Source organism: Trematomus bernacchii, unplaced genomic scaffold (assembly GCF_902827165.1).
Source record: "Trematomus bernacchii unplaced genomic scaffold, fTreBer1.1, whole genome shotgun sequence".
Lineage (NCBI taxonomy): Eukaryota > Metazoa > Chordata > Actinopteri > Perciformes > Nototheniidae > Trematomus > Trematomus bernacchii.
The window spans coordinates 2277453-2296203 of record NW_022987582.1 but is presented as its reverse complement, the minus strand read 5'-3'; the positions used below and the strand labels follow the sequence as shown (position 1 = coordinate 2296203).

At 38.5% G+C, this 18751-nt stretch overlaps 1 protein-coding gene across 1 annotated transcript; it reads left to right on the top strand.

The window, feature by feature from the left end:
- Positions 1-527: 527 nt before the first annotated feature.
- LOC117480506 lies at positions 528-6623 on the top strand. Its single transcript, XM_034127851.1, has 15 exons — positions 528-609; positions 932-1022; positions 1177-1484; positions 1610-1675; positions 1853-1951; positions 2128-2226; positions 2346-2458; positions 2563-2730; positions 2826-2915; positions 3075-3203; positions 3976-4140; positions 5004-5120; positions 5210-5321; positions 5687-5754; positions 5854-6623. The coding sequence occupies exons 2-15, from the start codon at positions 934-936 to the stop codon at positions 5983-5985; spliced, it is 1755 nt and encodes a 584-aa protein (XP_033983742.1). The 5' UTR covers positions 528-609; positions 932-933; the 3' UTR covers positions 5986-6623.
- The last annotated feature ends 12128 nt before the right edge of the window (positions 6624-18751 follow it).

Genomic DNA, 18751 nt, shown 5'->3' with positions numbered 1-18751 from the left:
GTTAGTTTATCATATTATTAAGATGTGCAAATAAAAAGTAATGGTCTTTCTTCACACACTGTTATGTGATCATGAGTATTTTTGTACCAATGCCTTCAGACAGCCTTCTGGGTGCAACACCTCCCATTAAACACATGGGGGCAGCAGCGCTCCACTGACAGGAGTGAGCTACTACACGTGTAATTTCGTTATTAAATTCATATTCATTTATTGTTTCCATAGTTTTAAAGAATCTACTTGATTTCATTTAGTCATTCATGGTGTAGATAGTTGGTGTTTCAATGTTTTCATATGCCTTTATTTAAAGCTCTTTGAATTTGCCTTAACAAATCACGTGATTCATAATGGAATGTGTGTGCGTAAATTACATTGGCAAGCACATGCAGTCACGTGTGAGAATGACGTATAGTTCTAGTTAATTGTGACGTATTTAGAATTTGAAAACACCAAAGGTAATTCTAGGGTTCTGGAAGGAAAGTGAAGTTCCATTTCATCTTCTGAACCCTAAACAGGCAGCAGACAGGACAGAAAGTTATATTAATCCTAGATATATAGATAGATATTCATTTATCTCCGACTACATTTACAGCCAGACTTCTTCATCAAACAGTATTACTTATTATCATTATTATCATTGCTTATTAGCACAAAGGCCAGACCATATTTATGTGGCTTCCCACTGAGTGGTCAACATTTTACTATACTAAATAGTTTAAAGGGTCAAAATAAGTAAATTAATATATGATAGCTTTTCCGTAGAAGCAGCTTTTCATCCTGTTTAGATATTGTGTTATTTTCTATCATTGGAACCTTTGAAAAAGCACATTTACAGCTAATAGTAGTTTAACAGTGGTGTTAACTTAAACCAAGGGCAACTACAATATTTGGAGAAGTTGTTTACAGTAGTAAAAGCTCTTTTGTTGGTTTACAGTCATGTCACGGAGAAGCTCACGATTAGACTCCCAAGGATACTACAACAATGATGGACTACCAATCATTTGCTACAAGGAACACCTGAACAGGTAAGCTAAGGTTTGTGTGAGTGTGTGTGTGTGTGTGTGTGTGTGTGTGTGTGTGTGTGTGTGTGTGCGCGCGCGTGTGTGTGTGTGTGTGTCTACAATTTTCATTATAGATCTTCAGACCTTTAACTTTTTATTTTATTTAAATTACATTCAGGACTGTTAACAGCAGATGTTTGAGGATCTCTTCATGCAGTAGTAGAGCAGAGTCCACAAGATACCTAGAAAGACACAAAACCAGCACCAGAAACATAAATAATAACATAATAACAAACATGGACAAGAACAGAAAGAGTTACAAAGACAGCAAGCAAATTAGTGACTATGACAGCAACGAAATGAGCGACTCCTACAGAAACGATGTCAACAACACAAGTAGTAACAGACACAGAAACAGCAGGTTCTCCACTATATTCAACCAAAATATGTTTGGCTTTCTCTTCTTCATACTCGTCCTGTATTTTGGTAAGTGTAACAAACAACTCTATCAACTTTAGTTCCTCAGCTTTTTACTTTTATATTTTCTGTCTTTTGAAGAACAAATGTCTCTGACCTGTTTCTTCTATTCTTTGTGTCTCTCCATCTACCAGGATTTGCATGCAGAGAAGAGTTTCTCAGATTAAACAAAGACACAATGACCAACTTCAAGGGTCAAGGTAAGACATTAAAATCATATTTATCATTTTCATTAGCAAACAAACTAGTGACAGTGACAGCAACACAATTAGCAACAGAAACATTGACAGCTTCTTAAACACTTTCATATTGTCTATCTTTTGAAAATCGTGAAAAAAAACGGTTTCTTTTATGCTTTGTTTCCCTCCATCCTTTAGTAAACACATTGAGTGAAGAGATTCTCACATTAAACAAAGTCCTGAACTCCCTGCAACCGGTGGCGGACACTATGCCCAACTTCGCTCTGGAGAGTCAAGGTAAGACATTAAAATCATATGTATCATTTTCATTAGCAAACAAACTAGTGACAGTGACAGCAACACAATTAGCAACAGAAACATTGACAGCTTCTTAAACACTTTCATATTGTCTATCTTTTGAAAATCGTGAAAAAAACGGTTTCTTTTATGCTTTGTTTCCCTCCATCCTTTAGTAAACACATTAAGTGAAGAGATTCTCAGATTAAACAAAGTCCTGAACTCCCTGCAACCGGTGGCGGACACTATGCCCAACTTCGCTCTGGAGAGTCAACGTAAGACATTTAAATCATATGTATCATTTTCATCTGTTAGATTGTAATATCCAAACATATTTTTAACTTTGAGAACGATTGTATCTCACTCACTTTGTGCGTGTGTTTTTTCTGTGCAGAGGCAAGAGTTTTACTTGATCAGTCTTCACAAACGTACTCCAAACGAAGAAGCTGCGCCTATCTTTTTGGAATGTTTTGTAAACGACCTGTACACCCAAGGACAGTCCTTCAGGTAGGATCTACAAACACCAAAACAAATGGCAAATTATAGAAAGGTTTGGGATTTTTAAGCAACCTACCATCTCAACTCTATTTTTATACTCTTTCTTCACTCAGGGAGGCTCACCCCCCGGACGGTGCTGGCCCTTTGAAGGTGGGCGGGGGCATTTATTCATTGCCCTGTCACACCCAGTCTACATCAGCCATGTGACACTAGGTCACATTTCAAAGAACTTGTCCCCAACTGGCATCATTCCTAGCGCCCCAAAGACGTTTTCTGTCTATGTAAGTCACAAATGTATCATTGTTACATTACAGATGTTCAGTTTAAGTGGGAACAATAAGGTGTTCAACTGTGTCTCTATATTCCTCTCTTGCAGGGCATGAATACTTTAGATGACAAAGGAACCTATCTAGGAACCTTTCTGTATGATCAGGACGGGGACGCAACACAAACTTTTGAGCTACCTGTGAGTATTACACTATGCAATACACACATGTCCATTCTTCTTTTTCACACACAAGCTAAAATATTAAAGGAGTAACAGTTTTGTCATTAAATAATTTGTTTCCCATACTGTCAGTTTTTACTCAACAAGCTGTTTCTGCTCTTTTCTCACATCTCTTAGGATCATGGAAAAGTTGTCTTCAAATACGTGAAACTACAAGTTGAGAGCAACTGGGGTCACCCCGACTACACCTGTCTGTACAACTTCAGAGTTCACGGAAAGCTGGCAGAAGTTACAGACGGGAAGGAGGCAGGCAGGGACGGGGAGGAGGAGGAGGAGGAGGGAGGAGGAGGAGGAGGAGGAGGAGGAGGAGGAGGAGGAGAGGACCAGAGGAGGAGGAGGAGGAGGAGGACCACAGGAGGAGGAGAGGAGGAACACAGGAGGAGGAGAGCAGGAGGAGGAGGAGGAGGAGGAGGAGGAGGAGGAGGAGGAGGAGGAGGAGGAGAGGAACCAGAGAGGAGGAGAGGAGGAACAGAGGAGGAGGAGGATGAGGAGGAGGAGGAGGAGAGAGGAGAGGAGGAGGAGGAGAGGGAGAGAGAGGAGAGGAGAGAGGGAGAGAGAGGAGGAGGAGGAGGATGATGAGGAGAGGAGTTAGGATGATGATTATTCTTATTATATTAGTACCATATTATTATAGTATTATAACATATATATTATTATATTTTATTATTATTTATTATATTATTATTATATTATTATTATATACTGCATATACATTAACATAAATACACCTACAGTTATTTGTGTTTGTTTAGTTACACATTATTAATCAAGAAAATACAATCATTTTTTAAATAAATGATTCAAAATAATGATTGTATTTTGACGCTTTCCGATACCGAGAAAAGAAGAAGACGCTTTCCGATTGTTGATACCGGAAGTGAAATACATTCATATCCGGTGTTAACTATGCGGACGTTAGGCAGCTAACTATTGCTAGTAAGAACAGAGAAAGAAAGCTTCATTCGCCTTTAAAGCGTATATCACAACTATTTCGGTCACCACGAATGGCCGTCCTCAGATCCCCATCACCGTCCGGGCTCCTCCGGCCGCCGCCATCCCGGCCGCCCCGCGGGGGAAGAAGCGTCCCGCGAGCCCGGCGGCTGGTTCCGCTCAGCCGGTCCCCGGGAGCAGCAAGAAGAAGAAAGGGCAGCTGACAGCCACACCAGCGGCGACACAGACACAGGTACAGTGCTACCGTCTGCATGTGAAGCGTGCATCATTGTGCGAAACTCAGAGATCTATATAACGTTTTCTGTGTGCAAGGGAATTCAAAGTAGCTAAGATGCAATGCAAGGGTTTCAAATACTGACAGAGGTGGGAGAAGTACTCCGATCAGAGTTTTACTGTCACAAGTAAAAGTCCCGCAGTTAAAATATAACTCAAGTAAAAGTAAAAAAATATTAGCATCAAAATATACGAAGTACTCATTATGCAGATTAGTCCATTTCAGGATACAATTATGTGTTTATTATATTTGAAATCATTAGTTCAAATCTGCAAAGTAACTAAAGATATTAAATACATGTGTCAGAGTAAAGGCACACAATTTACCTCTGTAGTGGAGTAGAAGTACAAAGTAGCATACAATGTAAATACTCAGGTAAAGTACAAGTATCACAAAATTGTACTTTGCCAGAATCTACCCAAATGTACCCACCTCTGAATACTGAATTCTCTACCGACACTTGAACCCTCATCGAAAACAAAGAAAAAAGCAGCATATTTTAACGCCAAAGATTTGTTTGTATTGTTTCCTGATAACTGCCTTTAAATGGTTGATCAAAGAAAAAAGAGTTGCTAATTAATTCTCTGTTATGTTTACTACTACTGTTTGAACAAATCATGTTTTTAATAAAAAGATAGCCAAAAAGCAAATATGTACATAAGTGCTGTGTAGTAACAGCTAGAAAGCAATGTCATTAAATTGTATCTTTAAGATTCATGTAAGTGTTTAAAAGTTAAAGTTAAAATAAAATATTTTTAATTCTGTGTTGTTTCTGTTGTTGTTACTCTTGTTGTCTGATGTCCTCTTTCATGCTTCATCAGATAACAGCAGCAGAGTCGGTGGCGGAGGTGAAGGCAGTGGGAACAGTTGAAATCGCTCCAAATGTTCTCTCAGAGTCAACAGCGAAGCCTCCACCGTTCAAAGACCCCGCCTTCGTGGTGAGTGTCCGCGTCCATGTGGGTTTAAGTTCATCTGCTGCTGAGGGCTCTTCCCTCACTGTCTCTGCCCCCTCTCTTAATCTCTGCAGCATTCTGGGATTGGTGGAGCAGCAGCGGGTAAAAAGAACCGGACCTGGAAAAATCTCAAACAGATTCTGGCTTTGGAGCGGACTTTACCCTGGAAGCTTGATGATCCCAACTGTATGTTTTTATATCTTATAATTTCATGTTGCACACTTTTATCAAAAGTACACTACCAGTCAAAAGTTTGGACAAATCTTCTCATTCAAAGTTTTTTATTAACTAGATAATTCCATATGTGTTCTTTCATAGTTTTGATGTCTTCAGTATTAATGTACAACGTAGAACAACATTAAAATAAACAAAAAGCCATTGAATGAGAAGGTGTGTCCAAACTTTTGACTGGTTCTGTACATGAAACTGAATCTTTTTTGTGGTGTGGTGGTTTTGAAAAAAAGTCAAAGCTGTGCTATATTATTACATAAATTACGAAACTGCACAGAAAAGTCTACAAGTAATTAAATGTAAGACCTCTGTGTTCACAGACTACAGCATTGAGGCCCCTCCCTCCTTGAAGCCAACCAAGAAATACTCTGACATCTCTGGACTCCCTGTGAGTTATCACTTTACTAAAATACTCACTTTACGATAAACAAAATCACTTTTAAATCTTCTCTGAAGCACACACTGAATACGCTCTCTTTTTCCTCAGGCAAACTACACAGACCCTCAGACAAAGCTCCGCTTCACGTCCTCTGAGGAGTTCTCCTACATCCGCCTCCTCCCCACTGATGTAGTGACCGGATACCTGGCCCTTCGAAAGGCAACATGCATCGTCCCCTGACAGCCGAGCAAGACTTGAAGAGTGAAATACATTTAAACCCGAGCTGAACTCATGTTTGTGTTTGAGCTGTCGGGCCTGCAAGGAACCAATGAGAGCGCTGTCTCCACAGAGAGGACACGGAGAAGTGCACTTCTTAAATGAACAGATGGTGCCACCAAACATTTGCACAGCTGTTTTAGGAAAGGCTTTAACTTATTATTCAGAGTTACTGTGTGACAAATAAATGCAACAAATAGTATACTTTATTTGAATGCTTATTCTCTTTACGAGACATGTTTGTTGTCTGTAGCTGGATATCATAATTTCACTGTGAGAGAATGTATGACAAGTGTTATCTTTAATGATATTTGTTCCCGATACATTTGAAAGCTTGATGTGGATTTGCTCCTGCTAAATCACATGGAATTACAGGATGCTGTGCGCCCCCTTGTGGTAGAACATTCAGGGGGGTAACAATAAAAAAAGCTGTTGGAAGAAGTTTGCCCATTTTAGAATGATTGTTACTTTTTACAAGTAGCTCATTGAACCTTACTTGAATACGTTTGATTTCAGTTTATCTCTTATTCATCTGTGTTTTCTAATATGTTTTGTATGAATAAATATTTCTAAGTGATACATTTAGAAAAATCGATGTCTGTTCCAATCTCAATGTTGCTTTTATGACAGCCTTTAATAACATTGGTTTGACAATGATATCAAACACTCCTCTGTGTTAAGGGCCACATCTACTGCTGTACATTTGTTTAAAACGCAGTGGCCTGCATCTATGTAAACTATGAACATGTAGCAGGCTAAGCCAAACCTTAATGAGCCAAGAGTCACCAAGCAGTCCTAATTCACATGTGTCATATGTAAATGTAAATTAGTTCCACATGGTTCTAATTCCCCGGCTGCGTTTGATGGATGATTTGCTCTCCGACTGGTACAGTGAGGATGTCTCATTAATCACACATGGCAGGCATCCAGGATAATTTCCATGGTACATTTTACGCTATTTTCACACACTTGATGAATGAGGACCATTGTATTACACATGTGAGCCATCCCTATAATGCTAACGAAGAATAAAAGAGCCGGCACAATTATCGAGGATCATTCATCTGAAAGTACAAGCCTTGACTGCAAAACTTTATACCCAGGTTTATTGCCATAAATATGATGATGTATTATCAGTAAAAAATTCTACGTGACACAGACACATTGGATTAACCTTGAGCAGCGTTTTTATTCCGTTGAACACAACTTTTGATCACAAATCAAAAAAGGTAAAATGTAATTATTGTAATATTTTTGAAACCGGATGTTGTTTACTTTCTCTTTTCTGGCTGAAAGCTCCGCAAATTCGGGGTCGTACAGTGATGACACTACATGTATGGAATATGTGGAGTCTCAGCTTTAATCGGATATCTTGTTTGTGCAGTTACGATAAGTAATAAGGGCATTTTGAGAGTGAGTGCTGTGCAAAACTCCGTTAGCATTAGTTAGCATTTTTTCGCAAAATGCTAATTCTAAGGCTTGGTATTACTCTTGTGTTTCTTTTAGCTAAAAATGGTTCATATCTTCAGTTAGCTGAGATTATTACCGTTAATCTGGTGCTACACATTAATAGTTTCATAAATTTAAGAAGCCCTGAGACATTATCTAAAAAAAAAAAAGTGTTTATTTTCAAAGTGATGGGGATGAAATGGCTCTATAGTCACTAAATGTGTTTCATTCACACACTCAAAATGGCATGTTTACTGCCAAGGAAACAGGAATTACAGGAATTAATCTAATCTCTTTGTTTTTCCACATTTCTTTTCATAGTGATGGAGATGAGGATGCAATGGCTTCACCACTGCCTACTTTCACCCAGACCACACCTGCCACACCTGCCTCACCATCACATTCCTCCAGAAAGAGATCTGCACCAGTATTGGCCACTCAGCCTGCATCCAAAAAGCACTCACTTACCATCGTCTGGTTTCTACCAGCTTTCTGCAGCGTCAGATGCATCTGTAAACCAAAGGAAGCGTGGCCGAGGTGGGGCTCCCGCTCCTCAGCCAGGAAAAGGAAAAGCATCAGATAAATGTGTAAAACGCAGGAAGCGTGGCCAAGGTTCTTCCTCTTCCAGAATGACAGAAGAAGAACTCGGGTGGCACAACAGAGAGGAGAATGACCAAACACCAGAGCCACTGAATTTCACACCAGCCAGGGTCCCAGGCCCAGCGCTCGACCCCACTGTAGCATGGTCTCCCCTCTCCATTTTCAGACTTTTTTTTAGCGCTTCAGTGGTTCATACAATCATTTCCAACACGAACGCCAACGCCCTGAAAAGACTGCAGGCTGGAAAGAAGCATGTTTGGAAAATGCTGACTGTGAGGGATTTCTATGTTTTCCTGTCCATTATAATTTTCTCAGGCCTCGTCACCGTTCCCAACCGATCGGACTACTGGAGGAAGAAATGGCCATACTGTATAACTTCAATTTCCCAGGTGATTCCACAAGGAGCTGCACAAGATGACGAGTGACCCCAGCAGGACAAAGCCACACACACAGAAGACTTTCAGGGAGCAGCTTGCTGCAGAAATGTTGGAATTTGGAACACCTCCACCCCCCCACCACCACTCACATGCAGGCCCAAGTTTTATGGGAAAGATGTCCGGATCAGGAAGAACTGCAGGAACTGCCATGATGCTGGCAAAAAGAAGGTGAAGACAGCTGTGTACTGCAGGAAGTGTGAGGTCCCTCTGTGCTTCACTTCCAAAAAAAATTGTTACGAGGAATGGCATGCTAAATTGTAAAGTTTTAAATAAATCTGCTCCAGTTGGAGTCAAACTTCATTTTGTATATTTTTTTTATTTTTTTATTTTTTTTTACAACAGTTGTATTTGGATGGAATGAATACCTATAGTGATAATTCAAAGTAATAAAATGATTTTTACAGTGAAAAAGGTCAAATGGAACTGATGGTTCCCAAATTACCCAGAGGTGAGTCCGCCTGGACTTTATTTTTCTAAATCTCTCTAAAAAGGTCAAATTTATCTTGTTTTGCATCAATCTTGATACAGGGTACTTATTATATTTTGTACTTTGGATTCCTAAAGCTTTTAGTCTACTAACCCATCATCCAAGGGTGGTTTTCACTATCTGTAATGGGGTTTTTTTAGGCGGAGATAGAATTTACATGTTTTTACTATGTTCCATATGAATTTATTTTAAAATAAAAACATCTATATTGATTTCTGACACTTCTTCATCCAACTCACAGATGTAACCTTGCTTTGAGAAAAAAGATTATTAATTTCCCCCTTTTAGAAGTGAAGATATAGTCTTTGTTGTGTAAGTGGCATTTTCGAGCCTGAAAGCTGAAAAACAGGCTCAGGGCTTAACAGGTTAAAACAATACTTTAAAGCCTATTTAAAAGTAGCTGTATCCTTCCCCTTGTTAACTAGAGTTTCTAAACAGGGGTTAAGAAAAGTTGATCCTGAATCCAACATCTCTGCGATGCTTTTATAGTTTAAATATTCTATCCATTTATCTCCTGAACACCAGTCTGTGTTAACCAGAGCTACTTCATATTCCCAAGATCTTATCAGGTCATTGGATAGTAAAATCTTTATAGTGCAAGGTAGTTTCATATCTAAATTATTTGGGAAACTTCAGCTTCAAAAACCTTGTTAAAGGTTAAAGGAAATATACCTGTGTGTTGAAATATGTACACTAAAACCCCAAAACACTGCTGAGACTTGTGAAACAGGTCAATTCGAGAGGGGAAATAACTCTCACCTGTTTTTATTGGTCACTACTTTCAAACAAAGCACCAACCCAATACAAATTAAGATGCTGTACCATGTATTGCTATATATTGAGGATAAAAAAAGGAACTGAAGAAGTAGCGGAAAAAAGATGGGGAGAAATAAAATTGGCTTCTCTTTAACACGACAAGGAAGAGAAATTGAATTCTCTGTTACAAGATGCTTGTATATAAGATGTAACGGTATTGCTTACTCTTACACTGTCCCATCAGGGGAGAGTTTTAAATGTCTTGACTGCAGGCATAACCTTTTTTTCATCACAATTTATTACAAGAATAAGAGAAGCACTTCGGAGAGCTCAGACCAGGAAAGTTTTAGCTTTATACAAATGTATAAGGTGGGGGGGGGGGGGGTGGGTTACCTTGGTTAGTTATTGGCTAATGGTTACACAAGCCAAAAAAATCGTTATGACATCATAAAGTGGCCAAAATCTGATCAGCTCATTTTCAGACAGGTTTTTATATAAATGGATCAGTGACAAAAGTGAGCTAATCTTTTTTCCTGAACCTTTCAGAATCTCTTTACACAGAGGGGACACAATGTTTATGTATAAAAGACATGAACAAGTGGATTTTGCATAATAGGTTCCCTTAAAGTCTAACAAAACAAAACTTTTTTTATTTCTGGCTTTCTCCTTTGTATACTTTGTTATCTCCACATAATTTCACAAAACTGGTCCAATGAAAAATGACCAGAACTGAGTCCACACCATATGACGTTACAAGCAAACATAATTTATTCACCTAACTTCAAAACAAATATGGAAATTAGAAATGAAAGCAAATCATGGAGGTGTGAGGTCTGTGTTATTAAATCAAACTGAAAGTAATGAACATTTTCCGACAGATGTCTTGTACTTGTTAGTTCATTTTAAATGATGGCTGTTCATAAATTGTTCATTGTTCAGACAATTGTTGCAGCTCCATCTATCTCAACCCCCACCTTTTTCTATGGTTTAATTTTTAAAACTAGTTTGTGGCCAAAAGTAAATTACATTTTCTCCTCCAAAACATATATACAGTTTTAGAAGAAAGACTTACACAAGTGAAGTCTCATTGTGTATCAAAGGTCAAGTAGGACAAGTCATCCTCAGTCAGGCAAAAGACGTCATCTAATTGCTTCATAAAATCCTGGGTTTGTTAACCTTAAAAGGTCTCAAAGTTTAATAATCCGCATTTCAATCACTGGTTGAACTCTGGCATTGTTTTGATAAAGTGCCATAAAGAAAGACTTCACCCCTTGTTGTCATATCCTATCTATTTGCTGCTTCTCTCATCCCTTTGTATAACCTTCCTTTTAGAATAACTGATCCAAGAGTATTATGAGTAGAATAAAGATGTACACTAAGCTGAAGGCTCGTGTGGTACAGATGTTTAGATCATGTATGTAAATTCCCTTCCATTCGTTCCTTTACCAAGTTTAAGCAGAACAGATTAACGTTACTTATCTACAACAATAGGCCAAAGGGACCCAGTATAGTTGTCAACTGTGTCATGTGCTGCATTTAAAGAGGTTTTTTTTTACTCTCTTCGACATCATGGGAAATGTCTCTCCTGTGGGGTTTTCAAAGTTCACGTACTGCCTGCGTAGAATTAAAGAGGCCTGACACTAAGACCACAAAGCCCACAGAAAATGTGTGACATGAGAACAAGACGCTGCTGTTGTGGTTTGATTTGTTACTGTGTGTATTTGGTGACATTTGGTAAAGATTCACATGTGATAATGCTACGTGTCAGTGTCACCTCGAAGCATATAGGCACAATTAGTTCGTACCCCATGACCATACAAACTATTCTCGGCTACTTCATACTTCTTCACTTTCATAATGAAATGTTGTACTTCTTGCTTCCCTATTTTTGTACCTGTGTATAAATCAGTTACTTTGCTGACTACGATTCTACATAATATATACAGATATACATTTCTTATACACCACTGTAAACCAGTGATTGCCATTGTTTTTGGATTTTGGAGCACTTTGTCACCTTTCTCTAGAAGTGTTGTTATAAAAGTCAAAATATTTCTGCAAGGACCATTGGACACAAAATACTTAACTGTAGCCGATTAAATATTGAATTACAAGGATTGAATTACAAGGATAATGTTTATCCTATTATTACAAGGATAAACATGTTAGGAGACCCACAGGGGAAAACATACTGTAGCTGTTTGTCGCCCAAAGGAAACTCGCCCCCCCTAGAGTTTGGACCTATTTCTTCAGCCAACTGGTCCAGTGTTATTTTAGTTCTGCTCATGATTACTACGTTCATCCCTTTCTCAGCCAGCTGAGGGAAGCAATGTTTGCAGTGATGAGCGGTTGGAGATATGAAAAATGTACAGTTGCCAGAAAAAAATTAGCAGATGTGCATAAAATAGTACATATCTTAAACTGCATAATGTTCTGGGTAGGACATAAATAGATACAACCTTTGTTACCAAGTGTTGAAAATAAAAGTATGTAAAAAACAAAAATGCTACCACATCTTAACACAAAATGTTAAGATGTGTGTTTTCTCTTAGTTATTATGTTTAACTTTGGTGTCCTATACTACAACTTAGAGTAAAGAAATGATATGCAAAGACAAGCAGGGCTATTTAAAGAATCACTTACTGCAAATGGATATGCTCTTCCTATTCCCTCTGAAGCACCGGTCACCACTGAAACAGGGATGCAGGGTTTAGTGTAAGAAATGTATTAGTTGTCATATTCTCCTGCAGGTTTCCATTCTTTCCATTCCTAACGCCATGTGCAATGTGAATCAGAGCTGCATTACACCGGCTCTCTTCCTCTGCTGGCAGACAAATCCCAGGATTGTATTTGTGTTTGTTTACACTACCAACCCATCCTGTTCTAACAGGTTGTACTAATACAACATGTTCCTCAGTTATGATAAGATATTTGCGGAGAACATAGAGGAACTGTTTGTTACTGATTCTTCTTTCCCATCACCTCCTGACCCCTGACCCTGATTACAAAGATCATTGGCTCTTTTTACTCTTTTCAGACATTGAAGTAATGGCATGGCATCATAACCAGGGGTGCACATAACTGGTACGCAGGTACGCCATGCGCGGCACAAATCTGAATTGCGTAACGTCACTTGTGTCACTACGCGCCTTTGCGTACCTCAAAAACATCAAAACAAAACACATATTTCGTCTACAACGTGTTTCTTGTCAACACTCAATGGAGTAAACTACTAGGCATGTCAAAAAACCCAAAGACATTTAAGCAGCTACGTTGCCGTTTCGCTCCCTGCAAAAAATCTTTCTATGACTGATTGAACTGGAGCTGGTGAGCCGCGCAGGACAATAACCGACGGACCTGTGAAAGCTTTCCAGGATGCAGAGGCTTAGATCACTGGACGACAGAGTTGGTCGCCGTGTGCACAGACAGGGTTAACGTCGGTATAAACAACAGAAATTGTGCCAAAAAGTCCGCCAACTGGCTGCGGTGGGAGACTCCCCTGAGCACACTCTGTGCCCCCCGCACACACTGGAGAACTGCGCAAAATCATCTGATCACAACGTTTCACGCTCTGTGGTCAAGCTGCTGGCCGTTTTATTTACACCAAAGTGGAGTGGAAACACACAGCTGCAACTTACTCAGGGTGTTATGGAAGAGTTTCAAATCAGACAGAAGTGGAAGAAGAGTACTCATATCTTGTGTAGGAATACTCTGTTACAGTAAAAGTCTGCATCAAAATGTTACTCAAGTAAAATTAGAAAAGTATCATCAAATATAGTGAAAAGTAAGCGACAGTAAAAGTATTCATTGTGCAGATTGGTCCGTTTCAGAATAAATTTAATATTATGATATGTTTTATAATGGATGATAATGAACGTGTTCTCAAAGCTTGGTAAAGGTGACAGCTAGTTTGAATGGCACTTTGGTATACTGCAGGGTAGCTTGTGGATTGTACCTCCAGGTGGAACTAAAGTCGGATTTAACACTTGAATTAGATTTCACATCATTCATCCACATCTGTAAAGTAACTAAAGGTATTAAATACATGTAGTGGAGTAAAAGTAGAAGTACAAAGTAGCATAAAATAGAAATACTCAAGTCAACTACAAGTATCTCAAAATTGTACTTGAGTAAATAAGTGTGCTTTGTTACTTCCCACATTTGAAATCAGATATGACTTCAAGTCATGTGATCATTTCTTAGTATTTGATCCTTCAACTTGGCCTCAGGAAATGCAAGGACTTCACAGTTTTGGCAACAAGTTTTGGAGAAAGCAAATCGGAGGCTTAAAAAGAGACAGGGAGGTGCATCTTCATCATCTTCATCATCTAGCATGCAAGAAGTGTAAATTGAGGACAGTGAAGGAGACACTGAGGAGGACCACGCTTCGTGTGGGGTGAGTACCAAACGCTGTCTCTTGGTACTCATCTGAGTAACTCAAAAAAGTTATGTGCACCCCTGATCATAACAGTGGAAAACAATGTGCTGTTTTCTTTGGGACCACTAGATGGGGCTCTCCTCCTTCAAGATGACTCAACTGAATTCAAGTCCCAATACATTATATCATATCTTTTGTATTTATAAGGTCTAATGCTTATTTTTTAAAAGCTTGGTTTTAAATATGTATCCCCCTCTACCATAAAACAACAATGTTATTTACCCAGGATATTCAAAATTCTAAATAATTACTCTGATTTTAGCACAAGTAGGCCAAATTGCTGTGTCCCTTTGCTAATATTCCTCACCAAATTTAAGTTTTTGTTATTAATTCATTTTTATTGTTTAAAGTTTTTTTTAAAGTGTGTGTGTCCCCTGTTTGAATGTCCCCCCTGTTACTCTGATTTGAATCCCTCTGGACACGCCCTTTACTATTCGTATGACTCAGAGCCGTATAATATATATATATATATAATTCTATATACGGCTCTGGTATGACTCAAGAAGAAGGATACATTTGAGTGGGAAAATCATCTTCAAGAAGCAGAGTGTGTATGCATTCTTCCTTCAACGTTTTTTTAATTTTTTTTAAAGAACTTAACTGTTGCGGTAAAGCATAACATGTCCACGCTGTTATGCTCAGTTTTAATGGAAACTGATCATTTGTTTTACATTTAGAAAATATGGTGAATATATCTATCAAATATATGTTTCTGTTGCCACCAAGTGCTAGCTTGATTATCATCACGCATGTAGCAATAGCCAAGTTTAGCATAAAATGTCCACCCTGTTGCTATGTTTCACATTAACAGGGTGGACACAGTAACTGGGGATGTTAAAAAATAAATGTTTTAAACCATCCTGAGCTTGACCAAAAATATTTTTCTTATACTTTAACAAGCCATCATTGAGATTAAATTAAAAAACATGGACAATTATGTTTTTTCTTTTTGATTAACCTAGCTGAAATGGCAGAATGCTAGGAATGCCTCATGTTTAAAATCAAAATACAGCACTGCAACATGGTAACACATGGTTTTAACTCATATTCACTATTGCTCATTTCATAATGTGATATACTATGGCCTAATGTTTTATGATGCTGTGAAATATTTAGTTGTATTTTGTAAACGGAGTTATACCCAGATGTTAAGCCTTTATTTATTTGGACCTTATAATTATTGAAAGTGAAGTTTAAGGAGGAAAATGCTAGATTCAGATTTGTTTTATTCATTTTGTTAGATTTATCAGCTTTTTATCTCTTTGAAATTAAAACAGACATGCCATTCACACATTATATCAGTGTATGTTATGTATAATTAATAAGAAGCAGCTCCACACCTTTTATTGAACTTCTCACACTGGTGACACACAATTTCTTCCAGGACCCTGTAGTGTCAGTGAAACCTCCTTTGTTTACAGACTCTTACTACCGGCTGGACAAATCTGGCTTCAAAATAAAAGTCAGCACTAATTAGGCGCACATCAGAAAATGTATGTCATTGAAATATTAAACATAACAAAAGAGAGTTTTTTCATAAATTGAACAGTTTTGTTTTGTTGTATGATAACTATTGTAAGTGTAAGTGACGTGCCGTGTGGTCATTGGGAGGCACATGACACAAGGCCTACCATATTTACACACATATGAACCCGAAATTGGTGGGTTGGGCGACCTTATGTGTCATGTTTATGAGTATCCTTTACAACACATGCACATGCCTTCAGGTAAGTTAAGTAGTCGATTCACGTTTTGTAGGAAAATACAGCTCCACTATTCACACTCGAAAACATTTGTATGGTTTTGGGCAGTGGCGGCCGGCCCATAGGGGCGCTAGGGCGCCGCCCCCCCCCTCTTCCCACGTTAAAAGAAAAATAATTAAAAAAATTAAAAATATATTTAAAAAATATTTTTTATTTATTTTTAATAAACAAGGTAAATATTATATAATTGGTATCAGTAAAATGTATAATCTACAATAAAATCTTGTTTAAAATTGTGTTACGATGTCTAAAGTTACTGATAAGTCACATGTTTCCTGCCTGGCCTTGCCCGTGTATCATTACTCCTCTGTTGGCGCTGCTGTACTGAGCATTGCAATATATTTATTTTCACTATGTTATTTATTTATGATATCCTTGGGCTCAGCAAAGATTTGATGTCTGTTGCTGTCTTTTTTCTATAGTTACTACTGAAATAGAGCCCTGCTGTTTTGTCAGGGCCTTTTCTTTAAATATAATTTTAATGTCGATACAGTAGCCCCTTTTTTAAAATGTCTATGCTTAAGTTTTTATCTCAATCTCAATCTTTATTATTTATATAGCACATTTAAAACAACCTTCAGTTGACCAAAGTGCTGTACAGGCCAATACTATTAAATAACACAATGGGAGTACAATAATAAAACAATAATTAAAAACATGATAAAAGCACAATAACTAGAAAAATATTAAAAAAAAACTACAAATGTAAAAATGTAATGTTCAACTAGTATTAAAAGCCAGTGCAAAGAGGTGAGTTTTTAGCTGAGATTTAAAAAGTTCAATAGACTCAGCAGTCCGGATATGTACTGGGAGGCTGTTCCACAGTCTAGGAGCTGCAACACTGAAAGCCCTGTCACCTCGGGTTTTGTATAGGTGTTGCTATCTGCTTTGTGTAGCGTGGTTCTACAAGCAAGTCTGTGCATTCATTGGGTGGTATCAGAGAGATACAAGGGTCTGTAAATGCAAATGATGAAAACAATTGGCCACAGCAAATAATTGATAATTGAATAATTGACATGTAATTTTTACTTTTGAATACTTCAGTACAAAGGATGTATTGAATAATTTAAGTGATATGTGTACACATATAAATCATTAGTCAAAACAAGGCTACATTTGATTGAATTATAAAAGGTATAATATGTGGTAAACTGAAGAGCCGTTTGGGAGCCGAAAGAGCCGGCTCTTCTTGGTGAGCCGAGCCAAATGATCCGGCTCACCAAGAAGAGCCGGAATTCCCATCACTAATGCACAGCGCCCAGACGAGAGGCAGCAAGTGCAGCAGAAGCCAACTGTGCTATCTTTAAACTATGCCGCCGAAACATAATTTCAGCCAATCAGCGTCGTCAAATCTGATGGTCACAGGGCTCCTACGTGAGCGCCCGGTGCAGTCTGTGAGTTGTTTGGACTCGTATCCAAGGAGACAAAACAGGAAGCTGTCTACACTCTGGAAGCTACATTAGCAGCTAATGAAAACTCCGTTTTTGACATAAAAATGGAATTATGGATCATCAATCATTTGTGACAGACACATTGGATTAACCTTCAGCTGCGTTTTTCTCGTTTTTGATCAGAATTGTTATGCTGCAAAAGGTGAGCATATCTCCGTGTTTTGCTACCTAAAGCTACGTCGTGTGATGTCTGTATTGCTTCCCCTGTCGCGAGTTCTGATCGCTCAGTGATGATACTTATATTTCTAGAATCTGGAATCTCAGCTTGTTAGCACAGTTTATGCTAGTAGAAACTGTTGGAGCAGAAACACCTCTGCTACGCGCCGTTCGTTGGATGAGGCTGGATCTCTATTAAATTAAGAAAGGAATTGAAAACACCGGAATCAAAGTTATAACAAATTATCTGAGTTTACTTCTAGTAGGAAACCAAACACATATACAAGTTATACAGAGTACTCGAGCACTCCGGACTTTCAGGTTTGTGATGCGATGCAGATAAATGTGTCAGGACCATCCACTCATCAAACCAAAAAGAAATTGGACTTCAGGTTTGTGATGCGATGCGGACACAGATATCAGGACCAACAAACTCACCAAACCAAAAAGCATTTTTACACTCAAAACATCAGTATTCATATCTTTTTGGGGCGGAGATTTGTCGACTCTTCCTTCCCATTTTCCTCCCAAGCGAATTAGAGAGCCCTGGGGAGGAGCTGTTTAAACTGCTCACCTCCCCCAAGTGTCCTGATTGGCTGGATTTGCTTCTGGTCGAGGTCAATCAGAGTTCCGAACAGAGAGTGAGATCCTAAATTTCACCAGGTCAAAAGTCAACGTTTATCTCCACCTTATCTACACCACATTCCCTTCCTATGAGTTCTTCACCTATTTAACGATGTCTTTAACAACTTAAAAACAGCATCTGGCTTTCAGGGGTGATACAGGCAAGGTTGGTGTGTGACACAGAATCTCTGGGTCAGTGAGTTTGAAAGTGAGAATAACATTCCTATTTGGTGATTATCAAAACCCGTTTGTGATTACCTAAAACAGTTCAAATTATACATGTTTACTTCAATACAGTGTAGAATCATATCTTTTTACTTCAAAACTATGTCCAGGACAAGGTGTTTGGAAGTTTTGGAAGATTCATAGCTAACCACACTGAAGTTATGGAGGTATTGATCAGTCTTCTCATATTTTTAAGCCTCAATTTGTCCTCCCCCCCCTCTAACATCACCAGAAGTCATAATTTAGGGGTCTTTTCTCAAAAAAAATGCCCCCTAGTATTGTGTGATCACCATTTCCACAGCCCCACCTAAAATATTTTCCACCAGCCGCCACTGGTTTTGGGC